Source organism: Nematolebias whitei, chromosome 9, assembly GCF_014905685.2.
Source record: "Nematolebias whitei isolate Nwh7 chromosome 9, NemWhi1, whole genome shotgun sequence".
Lineage (NCBI taxonomy): Eukaryota > Metazoa > Chordata > Actinopteri > Cyprinodontiformes > Rivulidae > Nematolebias > Nematolebias whitei.
The window spans coordinates 40,656,796-40,670,972 of NC_056506.1; the positions used below are offsets into that span (position 1 = coordinate 40,656,796).

General features: G+C 40.8%; 2 protein-coding genes across 3 annotated transcripts; one reads left to right on the top strand and one right to left on the bottom strand.

Annotated features, from left to right (window-relative positions):
- Positions 1-10: 10 nt before the first annotated feature.
- sec62 (SEC62 homolog, preprotein translocation factor) lies at positions 11-11,277 on the top strand. Of its 2 annotated transcripts, none has more exons than XM_037682351.1 (8): positions 11-97; positions 3,907-4,015; positions 5,321-5,426; positions 6,659-6,869; positions 7,278-7,373; positions 7,455-7,515; positions 7,592-7,711; positions 8,957-11,277. In XM_037682351.1, the coding sequence occupies exons 1-8, from the start codon at positions 62-64 to the stop codon at positions 9,499-9,501; spliced, it is 1,284 nt and encodes a 427-aa protein (XP_037538279.1). In that variant the 5' UTR covers positions 11-61; the 3' UTR covers positions 9,502-11,277. The 2 variants fall into 2 exon arrangements, with proteins under 2 accessions (XP_037538279.1, XP_037538280.1); XM_037682352.1 differs by having other exon boundaries at positions 6,659-6,842.
- A 481-nt stretch (positions 11,278-11,758) lies between these two features.
- LOC119414268 (NAD kinase-like) lies at positions 11,759-13,942 on the bottom strand. The gene is made up of 5 exons (XM_037681362.1): positions 13,880-13,942; positions 12,703-12,802; positions 12,436-12,593; positions 12,280-12,362; positions 11,759-12,191 (listed from the first exon to the last, which is right to left on the bottom strand). The coding sequence occupies exons 1-5, from the start codon at positions 13,940-13,942 to the stop codon at positions 12,032-12,034; spliced, it is 564 nt and encodes a 187-aa protein (XP_037537290.1). The 3' UTR covers positions 11,759-12,031.
- Positions 13,943-14,177: the final 235 nt, after the last annotated feature.

Genomic DNA, 14,177 nt, shown 5'->3' on the forward strand with positions numbered 1-14,177 from the left:
TCGCGAGACTCAGCGCGCGCGCCCGACACCGCGCGCACACGAGAAGCTGAGTTGGAGGATCATGGCGGAGCGCAGGAGGCACAAGAAGCGGATCCAGGTAACGTCACCTCATTCAGAATAAATACGTTGCCCGTCCACATACCGCGGATACAATTAAAAAACGCAGTTTTTTTGCAGCACGCTTCGCGTTTTAAAATTTTATTTTTTACGCTTCTGCGGCGGCGTCTGCGCGAGGAGGTGCAGTTAACAGGCGGCACATGAAACAGACGGAGGCTAACAGCGGCTAGCATTAGCCTGGCACCAAAAACAAACAACACTTTATTTAGGGCGTCTAAGCAGTTTGTAGTGATTTTCTTCGCCGGTAGCGCTCACATGCTGATGTGGAAATTTTAATGCGCTGCTATGGTTTGTGTCCGAGTTAAAATAATAATCGAAATTGAGCTGTTTCATTGAGGTTTGATGCTAAGCTGCGTCAGCTTCAACCTTGCGTGTTTACATAATGTGTAACAATCGGTGGGAGTTTTACCAGTGAGTCAGCACAGTGCATTTATGTTCAACTCCGTGTGCAGGTATAATAAATGTACCATGTATAAAAACTTGGGATTTGTTATGCAACAGTTTACCGGTACATGTTGGTTACAGGTCTTTTTTTTATTAACTCGTTCAACATCTCAAAACGCTCTGAAAATATTTTTAAAGTGCCAGTTATTGGCTTTAAATACACTACTCTCAAAAAGTAAGGGATATCTGGCTTTTGGGTGAAATTTCATGATGAACCTGAAATGCACTACAACCTTTACAGGTGAACTTAATGGGACCTTCTCTAAGCTTTTGAATGCACATGCCCATCTGTTGAACGAGTCAGTACTTTTTGAACAACTTGTTCTCGAACAAGGAGCTTAACGGCAAAAATTCATGTAATTATTCGTGTTTGATTCATGAATGACCAATAAGTTTCCTGGTTCAATTAGAATCCGTATTTGAAACAGTCCTCCTTATCGTGCTGTTCACATTTTGACGTCATGAAACCAAGAGGACACCTAACAATTGATTGACAGTACCTCATTATTGCGAGGCTTCAAACTGGATGTCCTCGGACAGAACTGGCCACTGATATTAGCGGCAGTGTCCTCAGCAGGTTGCAACAGAGATAGAGACTGGAAGAGTCACAAAGACATGGAAGACATCCTTTGGCCACATTCCACATTGATGGCCGCTTCTTTGTGAATATTGTGATGCTGCTGATTTCTTATTTTAAGCTTTCAATATTCATACCCATCTGCTCACAACAGACTCGTGTTCAGGCTGCTGTTTAATACACCGTATATTACGTTATTATTGTTTAGCATATATATTAGATCCTTCTATATTGTTTCTTTTTTATAATTTTGCTATTTTTGGGTGTAACTGGGACCTTGTACACAATTTTGTTCCACCACATGTGATGCAAATGACAATAAAGTCACCTTGAACAGTACCTACGGAACCGGATGGTGAATGCCACTCAAATCTAGGCACATTTAAGGGAGGTGAAAGGCACCCAAGTGTCATGTCCGACTATTTGAAATCATTTACATCAGAGTGGTCTGCATGCTATGACCTGCAAGGGTACCTGACCACACCACCAAGCACAGGTGTGCCAGGTCTGTGTCTTGCATGGACCAGGGAGCATTTACGCTGGACGAGGGGCTAGTGGACCTCAGTCCTGTTCTGTGATGAAAGTATTTGCGCTGAGCATAAATGATGGGCGCCAACAATGTTGGAGACGTCGAGGAGAGCGTTATGACTGTTGTCACCAGATGAGCCTTTGGTGGTGGTGGAGTTGCAATACAATGTGGGCAGATGTGTCTACTCAATACAGAAGTGCCCTACACTTTTTGAATGGTACTGTGACAAGCCCGTACTACCTGAATAATGTCATTAATTCAGGCATGCCTCTGCATGAACACTGACCTAATTTCATCTTCATGGACAATAATGCTCCAGCTCATTGAGGTCACATCATTAGGAACCGGCTGCTGGAGACTGTGTACCTCACATAGAGTGGCCTGCACTTTCTCCAGACCTGAATCCCGTAGAAAACCCATGGGATCAGCTGAGTCTCTGTAGAGGCTCGTAACGCCTGCACTCCAGACCTACCTGAGGGCACCCTTCAAGAAGAGTGGGATGCCCCAGCAGACAGTAAGTTGACTTGTGAACACCATGAGACACTGTTGTCGAGCTGTAATTGATACTCAAGGGCACATGACAAGTTATTGGGATACTGACATTTTTTTGTTGGGGTATACCCACCACAGTTGTTGGCTTTTGTTTCAATAAATTGTTTGAGATGAGGAAATCATCACCATTGCATGCTTCTACTTAAATGCCCTACTTTTATGATATATCACTGTAGTGTGAACTTTTTATGTTTTTCATAAATTTCGTCCAAAAGCTCAATATCCCTTACTTTTTGTGAGTAGTGTATATAATCTAATAGAGGTTCGTGTTGGAGTATTAGGTATACTGAATGGAGTAGTGATGCTTAGTGCTGGTCCTGGAGGGGCTGTAGCCTGCATGGTTTAGATCTTTCTCTGCTTTGACACACTTCATTTAAATGAATAAGAGACTACTGGCTTCTGCAGAACTTGAAGACCTGCTGAAAAACTACTAAAACATGCAGTATTGTGGCCCTCTAGGACCTGGATTGGAGTATGAAAGAAGTTGTATTTGGCAACACATGGATGAAAAACAGCTGCATTGTCAGTTGATATGTAATAGTATTGCATCTCTTACTATGATCTGTATTTAATACTGACTAGCATTTCTAATATGTGACCCATGCTGGTAAAATGAGTAACAATGAGGAATTTTTCAATATTTACAAATTCTCCCATTTTAAAAGCTTCAAAACTATTAGTAGTTTGTTGATTTTTATCTTATTAGCTCCAGGCTATAAACGAGCTGGTTTTATTTATGAGAGTGCGAGTTTTCAAACTCACTTTTTATTGTCCTGGAGGGATATCATCAGGAAATCCCCAAGCTTTATGATGATGTCAGACATTATTCAAAGGGATTTGGCAACGGAAAAAAAAAAGGTAAATTTCATAGTAAATTATAAGTAAGTTTACAGAGTTAGTCACAACTTGTCTTTGTCTAAAATAGTGTCGACTCCCCTTTTTTCTTTTATTGTTTTGTTGGTATTTTATTAGTCTCAAGTATGTGGCAAAACCTGAAAAAAAGATGCTGTGAGCTGAAGTTTCTGTGGAGATAAACAGCAGCTAAAACTAAGCTATAATCACAACAGCATGACTCGTTCTGTGCTCGGATCTGTAGGTCATTCGTTGATCCAAATCTGTGGATGAGAAAATGTCTTTGAGAAGAAAACGGCAATCGGAAAAATGTGACTGAATAAAATCTTTAATAGCAACCCTTTTAAAAATGCAGCAATTAATGTTGCCAGTCTTCAGAAAATTTAAAAGGTCTAAATTAATGAATGGGTAATATAACAGCTTGTAGAATATTCCTTTCTTGCAGTTCTTTTTTCCCTCAATGTGATGATGAAAAATGTTACCTGCTTATGTGAATCTGACCTTTTTATTTACCTGCTCGTTTGCAGTCAGCTTTGTTATTAAACATGAAACAACTGCAATTAAAGAGGCTGGTTTCTTACCAGCACATCTCTCTACAAACTAAAAACCAGGAAGTAACGGGACAAATATAGGGATTATTCTAATGTTTACTTCCTGTTGCGTTAGGTGTTATTACCAGATCTGTAGATTGATAAATTAATATTCATCACTAGATGAACCCAAAGGACTGGATTTTTTTTGTCTGTAGTTTTGTGCAAAAACAAAGGAGATCATTATTTTTGCCAGATTAAAAAACTGTATGAGACAGACTTTGTTGATGTGTTTGTTCCTGCAGGAGGTGAGCGAGCCAACCAAGGAGGAGAAGGCGGTGGCCAAGTACCTTCGTTTTAATTGCCCCACCAAGTCTACGAACATGATGGGCCATCGAGTCGACTACTTCATCGGTAGGTGCTCAGCTGTACACCCAGCTTCAGTCCTGGGTGGAGGCGACTGAGGAGATTAACTGTTGAAACCTTGTTGTTTGTCATGAAACACAGTGTTGGCTCTGTTCATGCTGCCTCGGCAGCTGCGTAGCGTTTTCCCTCCATCACCGTGTTTGTTTTTGTCTAACTCCATGACATTTGTCAGTTATGGGAAATGCTTTGTACCCTGAGGTACAACTGCTGCAGCATAACCACATAACCTGTAATTTGAGCCAGAGTACTTCTACTTCAGCTATCTGCAGATCCAGATCTCCACAAAAATATCTTAATACTCTTCAACTTTCCAGAGTTGTATGCAAACGGCTAGCTATGAGAACAGATAATTTAGCCTACAAAATGTACTTGTCTTTGAATAAATGCAATATGTTTAAAAAGCAACAATAAAGACGGCTCGGTGGTCAGCGCTGCCGTCTTGTAATCCTGAGGTTGTGGGTTCAAGCCCAAGGTTGCATCAGGAAGGGCATCAGTCTTTAAAAAAAAAAAAAAGCCAAATCTTTCGTGCTAGTTGGCTCTCTGTGGCAACCCCTGCAGAAGGGAGCAGCTGAAAGAAACTATTTATAAGGCAACTACAAAAACCTGACAAATGAAGAAGAGTTTTTTTGGGCTGATGAGCGTGTTCATATAGATCTCCCTTCATCTGTAGCTTCACTTTAAACAAAAACTTCAGTAACATAATGTTGTAATGATTTTAAACATGTTTCTGGACACAAAGCAACATGGTCACTCAGGAATGGAAAGAGAAATTCCTGTAGGCATATAGTCCATAGAGTTAGGAACTCAACTTGGGAACCTCTAGTTGTTTCTTCACCCATTAAGTACATTTAAAGTTTTATCTCATGTTGTATATTACGTCATTAGTCTGGAGGGATGCAGAGATAAACATCAGCTTGACTGGTGGAAGAGTAAAACCATGAGGTAGTTCAGCTCATTGTTAGCTGTCGGGCTCAGGTATTGTTCGCGGTGTAATTGTGGCAGCAGACGGCTGGTTCCATGGAGGTTCTTATAAGTCCTGTTGTTAACGAGAATCAAGAAAGGCTCGGCAGGTGTTGGGCTTGTGAAATCCAAGTGAATTATAAAGTTAGTTTATAACTGCTGGTTTAATATATGAGCTACAAGTTCAAATGTCAATCAACTTGTTTACCGTTTGAAGTGGCTAAGGTTTAAAAAAAGATGTTGGACTTGAGGAAGTGTAAGGTGCTCCAATCATATTGATCGTTACTTGATGTTTGATACAAGTTCAGATTGTCGTCTTGTCTTTACGTTCAGCCTCCAAGGCGGTGGACTGTCTGCTGGACTCCAAGTGGGCCAAAGCTAAGAAGGGAGAGGAGGCTGTGTTCACGACCAGGGAGTCGGTGGTGGATTACTGCAACAGGTCGGTATGACACAAACATGCCTCGTTTGTTTCTGAGCTGTATACATCTGATTTACTGGTTTTAATTCCCTCTGGTATAACTTTAAGACCAACTAAAACATGGCAAAAAACCTAACCAAAAAAAACAGTTAAAACAAATAATCACAGCTTCACCTTGGGGTTAAATCAAACTTTTTCATCACCTGATTTATAAAACATGAGACAAACAGCTGAGTATAATAAAACAACTCAGTTTCTGTAAGAACCAGATAGATTAAAGCTTCTGTGTGGTGCAGTTTGTCCTCACGGCAGCTGCATCACAATCACCTATCAGTTACACACAGACTGTGATTAATTAATCTGGCTGAGGTCTTTTTTTTAAGCCACAAACATCTGGCTTCCACAGCTGTATGTATTTATGTGGCAGATGCACCTAGCTAGCTCAACAAGTAGAGCTCAGATAGTTTTATGAGCAGAAAGGGAGTGTGATGAAAAGATGAGGACAGTTGTTATTGAGAGAGGAGCTGTGTGTGCAGTTTTTGGAAGTCTTTAATTTGAAATAAAATTTGACGTAAGCTCAAAAAAATAAGTGTTGACTTGAAGTCGGTGCTGCTGCTCGTTGAGGTGCAACTTCCTGCACCTGCTCAGCAGAAAGCGTGATTACCTGATCTGAATGTCGGTGTTTGAAGTTTTCCAGTTTATAACATTTCTTACCAACATATGATATTCTCATAAAAGTGTTTATTTTTCTGATCAGCAAACCAAACGCCGTGTCACCCTTTACTTTCTTGAATGTTTTATTTTGGAAGCTACGAACACTTTTACTTTTTTCTTAACACCTGGATTTGAACGATACATGTTTTTAGCTTTTTACTCATGAAATACAAAAAATGTCTGGAAATAAATCTGCTGAATAAATCGGTCCTGTGGGCGAATCAGCAGCACTTTTTATTGATCAAAGAATGAAGTCATTCACAAGTTTAACAATTTACGATCGTGGGCACTTTATTTGTATCTCTGTATATTTCTTACAAAACCCAGACCACCATTTCTATATCAGATCTCCTTCAAACAGATAAATATTACCGGTAAGTTTAATGTTATTTAGTGTGAACAAAACCTGCAGATATCACATTTGAGAAGCTGAAACTTAAAAAAAAAAAATACCATCAAGTCAAACATTTCACTAAAGTCCCAAATGTAATAATTTATAGCACCTGACAATCCAAAGTTGTCCCGTGTTTTCTTTACAGACTTCTTAAGAAGCAGTTCTTCCACCGAGCTCTCAAGGTGATGAAGAAAAAGCCGGAGAAAGACCCCAAGAAAGAGAAAGAGAAGGACAAAATCAAGAACGACAGCAGCAAGGAGGAGGAGAAAAAAGGGAAGAAGGAGAAGAAGAAAGAGTCTGAGGCAGCAGAAACCAAGAAAGAGAAGAGTGTGAGTCGATACATCCTGCTGTCAAAGGTCGGGACATTTTGGACCAATCGAAATCAGAGACGCCTCCAAACTGATTGTTCTGTAATATTTACTTTGAGCTGATCGATGTCCAAACCTGACCGCCAGCGAGCGAATGTTGACCGTGCTGCACAAGTTTAAAGTGCGGAGCTGTGGATCCTCTGACACTTAGATTTGTGAGGTGTTTGGATTAAAGACGGTCAGAAGCACAACTGCGTGGAAAATAAATAAAACTCTGTTCCAGTGATCTGCACAACTAAACACAAGGCTGCTTAATATTTAACTGATAAAACTCAAACTATAAAACTCTACAAGCAGGAAGTGTTTCATATTTTTTTTGTTTTTTTTTTCTGATCACATTTTGAGTATACTGTATGTACCGGTAGTTTAAAAAAATCGTTTTTGTTTCATGAACAGGATGAGAGTCCAGGAACCCCAAAGAAGAAGAAAGAGGTGAAGAAGAAGTTTAAACTGGAGCCTCATGAGGATCAACTGTTTCTGGATGGAAATGAGGTGAGAATCCAAACAGAGCCGTTAAAAACAGGAAGTCCTCTCAAATATAAAAAAACAACAACTTTGTTTTCTCTCCTGCAGGTGTACGTGTGGATTTATGATCCTGTTCATTTTAAGACATTTGCTATGGGCCTAATCCTTGGTGAGAAAAATTCAAGTGATTTTTGTTAAAAAGAAATGAAGAATAATCTTAATTTGATGGGATTATTTCTCCTCAGTTATTGCTGTGATCGCAGCCACTCTGTTCCCGCTGTGGCCAGCTGAAATGCGTGTTGGAGTGTACTATCTGAGTGTTGCAGCCGGCTGCTTTGTGGCCAGTATCCTGCTCCTGGCTGTCGGTAAGTTTTTAGAGAGGACACGATCGTTGCTTTTTGTTTGCACCGCAGAGCGAAGAGCGGGAATTGGACACACCCTCTGTCCATCCAGTGAGCGTGATAACTTAAAATATAAGTGAGGTACTGACTTCCATTTGGGTGTGGGGCTACATCTAGGTGTAAGAAAGGTTCCTTTCAAAAATTGGGTTGTCACGTCAAAATCCAAGATGGCTACCCCGCTAAATGTATATATGTAAACCTAGTAGTGGATAAAATTGCTCCCTTGCCTAGATCAGTCACTGCAGCGCCTCAGAATAGCTAAATAAAACAAAACAAACCTCTATCTATTCTTATACAAAATGTAACTCTTGCCCACTTCACACCAAGTTTATTTGCATTCCCAGTTCAATTCCAGTCCACAAAAACACCCATCTCGAAAACTACAAACATCCACCATTCAAAGCGGGAGACATTGACGTACCTCTCATTATACCCAACTTCTTTATCTGTTCAGTCCATTCAACTGAACCACATGTTTAGTGTTTCCAATGATTTGCTGGTCTGGAAACACACCCAAATACAGTACATTGATTTTCAGTATTCTATAATTAATTTATGATCATTTAAGATAACTTGTTAATGTAAAATTACAGGCATCAGTAATATGTCACAGAAGTGTTTCCATTTAATTCATTGTGGAGGTTCTGTGTTTATGGCTTTATTTGTGTAGCAACTATGATTCAGTCGCAGTGAGCAACACATAAAGCACAACATAAAACCACTAAGTAAAAAAAAACAACTTAACGGTCCAGATTTAGAAACGACAGCTGTTTTAGTCAAAAGATCTCATGTAATGTGATGTTGCTTGAGATGCATTATGGGTGCTCAGGGTATGTGTTGAGGATGACTCTCAGCTACTATCACACCAAACATGTGCTCAATGTCTGTAAAACTGACATTTTTACGTAAACTAATGTTGATTAACTGTGGCAACCATCTCAAATAGAGTTGACTCCAAAAGTTAGTACAAATACATCTAAATATTACTGAGGGTTTCAGTGGGATTTTTCCATTTCTTGAGATATTTTGCTAACAAACACATTCACTCCTCCTTTGGCAGCGAGTGATAATAGAACACACACCTGGCAGTGTTTTTTAATGTTCCAGACCGTGAAGTAGAAAATTCAACAGGTTTTTTTTAACAATCACTTTTTCATAAATTCAAGTGTGTTCGTAAACAGTCTCATCTGTCGTTTCCTCCCTCCGCAGCACGCTGCATCCTCTTCCTCATCATCTGGCTGGTGACCGGTGGACGACATCACTTCTGGTTCCTCCCCAACCTGACGGCAGACGTCGGCTTCATCGATTCGTTCCGGCCGCTCTACACTCACGAGTACAAAGGACCTAAAGCCAATGACAAGAAGGGCTCGGACAAAACCGTGAAGGACAGCAGCGCCCAAAAGGCTCAGAAGTCAGACAGCGACGAGAAGTCCGACAGCGAAAAGAAGGACGACGACGAGGAGGATGAAGAGGAGGCGGGGCGAGAAGAGGGCAAAGAGGCGGACGAAGAGGGACCGGAGGATCGCCAATCGGACACGGACAGCGACCGCCGGGAGGACGAAGGCTCGCAGCACAGCAACGGAAACGACTTTGAAATGATCACCAGAGAGGAGCTCGAGCAGCACACCGGAGAGGAAGATGAAGAGGACGACGGAGAGGAGGAGGAAGAAGAAGAGGAGGAGGAGGAGGAGGAGACGGAAGTGAGGAAAGAAGGGGGCAGGAGTGAGACTAAACCCCAGACTGCTGAAACATAAACTTTTTCCAGTCCCGTCGCCCATGTTTCCTCTCTGTCCCTCCCTCCAGTCCATCCTGAGGCCGCGGAGAGGCTCCATCTGTTGTTGTTGAGATCTTCCACTAAACAGAACCGGGTCAGACCCAACACTCGAAGGTTTACGGCTACCGTAACGGAGAAAAACATGTATAATAAAGCCTTACGGTTGTTGTGATCCCTCCCTCCTAAATATTTATCTTCAGCTGAACGTGTCTGCCTGAGGAACCTGTCGGACCCAAACAACAGCCTTTGGTTTCTCTCCCTCCAACGACTGTCACTTCAGCTCGAACGTCCCCCGTCGCACATTTCACTCGAGGTCAAATGAAGACGAGTTGATCAGCTAAAGATGCTCTCACCTACTTGCTCCTTTCGGTCGTTCTGACGCACGATCGCCAGCGAGTCCGATAGTTTTCTCAGGCGGAGACGATCGGCACGTCGGCTTTTGAAACCTGAACCAAGCCAGGTGGACCAAATCCTGTAGTTTATTCAAAGAAAACTACAGGACATTGACCGTGTTCTGGCAGATCTGGCAGAGTGGTGCAGGTCTTTCAGGTGCTGGCCATTTTCAACATTTTATGTAAATGGCTCATGATCACAGTGCAATTCTCAGTGTGAAAAACTTGTTCTTTAAGAGAAAACGAGAGCAACTGGACACCACTGACATACCTTTTATTTTTATTAAGATCGCTGAATTTACTAAACTGAGTCATTTGTAAACCGGTCCAGATAACGAAACTTGTGCCAAACACACCGGATTAACATGAATTATTTCAAATGAAAGCATTTTGTTTATTTTGCGACCAAACTTCACAAAGCACAGTAAAAGCTTGTTGGTGTGCAGCTCGACAAACATTTCTGGTCTCAATGAAACCATTAAATTATGTTCACACTAGACTCATCTCGCACAAGCCGTCGTGTACTAATGAGCTACTTTTATCTTTTATCCACTCACTGATCAGCAGGAGTCCGGTTATCGAGGTCCAAGCTGTTGTCTTCAGAGTAGACATGTTTTGGATGCTTCTTTTTAATCATAGCGAGGATTATATTTAAATATAAAACATAAATATGTATCATTTATATATGAGTTCTATTGATGTATCAGATATATGCAGAAAATACTCAAAGTGTAAAAACTATGAAGAAAACCAGTTTTTCCTGTTGTGTCAGGAGGAAGAACACTTCCCCAGGCGTCTTGTTGTCATGAGATAAATTGTAATCATTTAAAGGTAACATCTGGGATTAAAGAACATTTCTACATTTTTATTAGAACTGTTTCACCAACAGCTGTCAGTCATTAACCAGAAGTTATAAATCCAGACACCTTCCACAAAGCTTCGTTTGTTCTTTGTTTAGTTTTTTCCTTTTACTGTAATTTAAGTTTGTAGCTCTGACTCTCCATCTTGCATGACGTCACCTGTTTTTACGTTCCTGTTTGCTTGTTTTCTCTCCAGAAAAGCATTTCTCGTTTAGATTGAAGACTCTTCTCCCAGTTGTTCCTGACTGTTGCACAGTAATCGGTCTGTTGTGTCGTAGTATTATTACTCTATGCTGCTGCTTCTCACCGCACATTTCTGGGAAAAAGTTAAAAATAAAACAAATATATAAAACTTTCCAAGTTTTATCTCTGGTAGAGAACTGTCTTTTCTTTTTGATCACCAAGTCGATATCGATTTTAAAACCGTCTCCTACGTTATTGGAGTGTAATTTACTGAAATTGGATGTCTGGAATATATCTCTGTTATTGCAATAAAAACATAGAAAGCACCTTTTTGTTGGGATTTGACTTTTATTGCTTTTGAACAATCCGTGTGTACCTTGCTGATGATCGACAGGATTCAAGCACAAATTGTGATCGTTTATATGCAACCTTAGATTATAGGAACCTTGTGCAGTTTATTTCATTTTTTATGTTTTGTTTGAATTTGGCTGCACCCAAAAATCTAATGATTGAAGAGTTGAGCTTTATTTTCAGTCTTCGAGTTTCTCGTCAGGAACTAATTTCTGCTACGTGCGACCTGAATTCAACTTAACTTTTAAAGCCGACTGAAGCTTTAGTAAACAAACAAAGGCTCAGTTACACAAAATATACAACAAAGTGCTTAATCTGATTATTAGAAATATTTCTAAGCTTTTTGAAAACATCACATAAATATGACATTAAATAGATTTACTAGAATCCTTTATGTACAGATTTACATTTGAGGACTAAAGAAAACTTTCATTATTTTCACTTCTATCATAAGCACATGATCTTTTTTCATGCACTGTTGTGGTTAAAGCAATGCAGCCGTATGAAGCTTTGGGTCGTGCACTACGCATGAGAAACATGCTTTTTCTCTGCAAGCCGCAGATAAACCTGCAGTGAAATACTAACACACACGTGTGATGGCTCCTTAAGCTCTTATGGGACTGATTAACGCTGGTTTGGCTCCAGTACGGTCCAGTTTTCATCTCGTTTCTGAACAAACCTAACCTGAACATCCAGACAGGAAAAACAAAAACCACCGGAGGCTTCAGTTTTCTGTGTCTGACGAGTCCGAGACGTCTGTGAGTCGGGCCTGCCTCTTGCGGACGTTCCAGTGCAAACACTGAGCCAGACTTTCAAACCAGTCGTACACCAGGTCGTGGCAACAGATGGACGGAACCGGGTAACAAGACGTGGTAATCTTGATACTGTCAAGAAAATAAATAAAACAAGCAGATTAGAAAAAAAAAAAAATTTAAAAAGTTTAACCAGATGAGGAGAGTTGATGGAATTCACCAGTCTCCGTGTTGGATCTCTTGTCTCCTCCTGCCGTCAAACGACACCCAGACGTTGTTTCTTGCATCAGGAGACAAGGTGATCTGTTTGAGACATGTCAGGTCATCAGAGGCAGCGCAGCTCGGAGCTTTTAGCAGAAATTATCATCGTTTTTACCATCAGCTCCACTCCAGCAGGGACCACGATGGGCCTGAATGAGAGGGAGTGCGGACAGATGGGTGTGACCATGATGGCGGGGACGTTAGGGTGGATCATGGAGGCTCCTGCCGCAGCTGCGTACGCCGTGCTCCCGGTGGGCGTGGACACAATCACACCTGGAGGACAGAAAGATAAGACACTTGGACTGTTTTTAGTTTATGGTCAATGTTTTAAGTGAAGCAATGCTGGAAGCTGAAACGGTTTTTCATGGGCGTGTTTGCTCACCGTCTCCCTGCACTGAAGTGATGAGTCGTCCATCGAGGTACAAGTCCACGTTGGACAGGTAGGAGGACGGGCCTCTGTCCACCACCACTTCATTCAGCACCTGCACACAAGGGGACCACAGCTTTAACCAGTGGGACCAGAAGGAAGACAAACAGGATGTTGAATCGTGACGTGATCAGGCAGCTTTCTTTTTAAATGGGCTTTCCCAGTGCTTTTATTTTGAAAGTCTGAGAGAGTTTACCTGCTGCTATCAGGAATCTCTCCACCCTGTCAGCAGACAGTAAAAGTTGTGGTTTTATCAAGATATGAACGGTGAACTGAGTTTATTTACAGGAGACGGAGATGAAACAGCGAGCTCTGCTTGTGGAGAACATGTGAAACCGCAGTGTGAATACTTAGTGCAGAATGATTTTAGCTGAAAGCAGCTGAAGAAGGCTGAAAAGATTTCATCTCTCAACTGTTAATGAGAGTTGAGTTTGAACAGCTGACATTTGCTGAAAGCAGGAAAATTAAAGTGGAAAGCAGAAGAAAAACAGAAATTTATTTTTTAAAAATTAAAGCTGAAAAGAGCAAAAATGAGCAGAATATGAGGAAATAGGGAGTGAGGCTGAATAGATTACAAAAAAAAATGAAATTAGCAAAAATTGTTGAAAAAGCTCAAATTTGCAGAAAAACGCTAAAAAGAGCATAAAAAGTTGAAATTATTAGAATCAAAAAAGGTTAAAATCCCTAAAAAGTAGCTGAAAAATCAGAAAAAAAGCTGAATTTAGCAAAAACAAGCTAAAAAAATGAACATAAAAGCTTAAATTTACTGAAAAGATCAGGAAAAATAGGTGAAAAAGGCTGAAATGGGCAAAAAGAAGCAGAAAAAAGTTGAACTAAAAGCCAAAATGAGCAGTAAAAAGTTTTCAACAACACAAAGAGCTTGAAGGACATGAAGAGAGCGCCTTTCATTGTCAAAGAGAAAAACATGTCTGAAAACACTAAATAGTTCAAAAAGAAAAACAATTGCACAAATACCAAAAGTCAGAGCAGGAATGAATGCTGTGAATGAGCTGAACGTTTTGATCTATGCAACACTGAAAGAGCATAAAAACTGTGGAACGCGTTACGTGCCGAGAAACGTTTGGAAGAAAAGTGGATCTCAACTGTGTGAATGATTTAAAAGCATTCTCACAATCAGCACCTTCAGACTAAACACAGGAATACAGAGCAGCGAGGTCGACTGTCCAAACAACATAAAGCTACACCTGCAGGAAGCGAGCAGTCGGGACAAACGGTGTTGCACCCTGACGAAGAAAGGAAAAGTGAGGAGAACTTTCTGTACAAGAGAAGGCAACAAACCCAGACACAGATTCTGTCAACGATCCCTGCAGCCGCCCGTCATCCACCTCAGCTACAAAACACGTCTTTAAACACAACGAAACATACATTTATGTCCCCTCAGAAACACAAGAGGACAAAGAATAACCTAT

Coding starts and splice junctions, on each gene's coding strand:
- sec62 (XM_037682351.1), top strand. CDS start 62: ATGGCGGAGCGCAGGAGGCACAAGAAGCGGATCCAG. Junction 5,427..6,658: donor GTGGTGGATTACTGCAACAG/GTCGGTATGACA, acceptor TTTTCTTTACAG/ACTTCTTAAGAAGCAGTTCT. Junction 6,870..7,277: donor GATACATCCTGCTGTCAAAG/GTCGGGACATTT, acceptor TTTCATGAACAG/GATGAGAGTCCAGGAACCCC.
- LOC119414268 (XM_037681362.1), bottom strand. CDS start 13,942: ATGTTGTTTGGACAGTCGACCTCGCTGCTCTGTATTCCTGTGTTTAGT. Junction 12,803..13,879: donor TTAGTCTGAAGGTGCTGATT/GTGAGAATGCTT, acceptor CCTTGTGTGCAG/GTGCTGAATGAAGTGGTGGT. Junction 12,594..12,702: donor CACTTCAGTGCAGGGAGACG/GTGAGCAAACAC, acceptor TCTGTCCTCCAG/GTGTGATTGTGTCCACGCCC.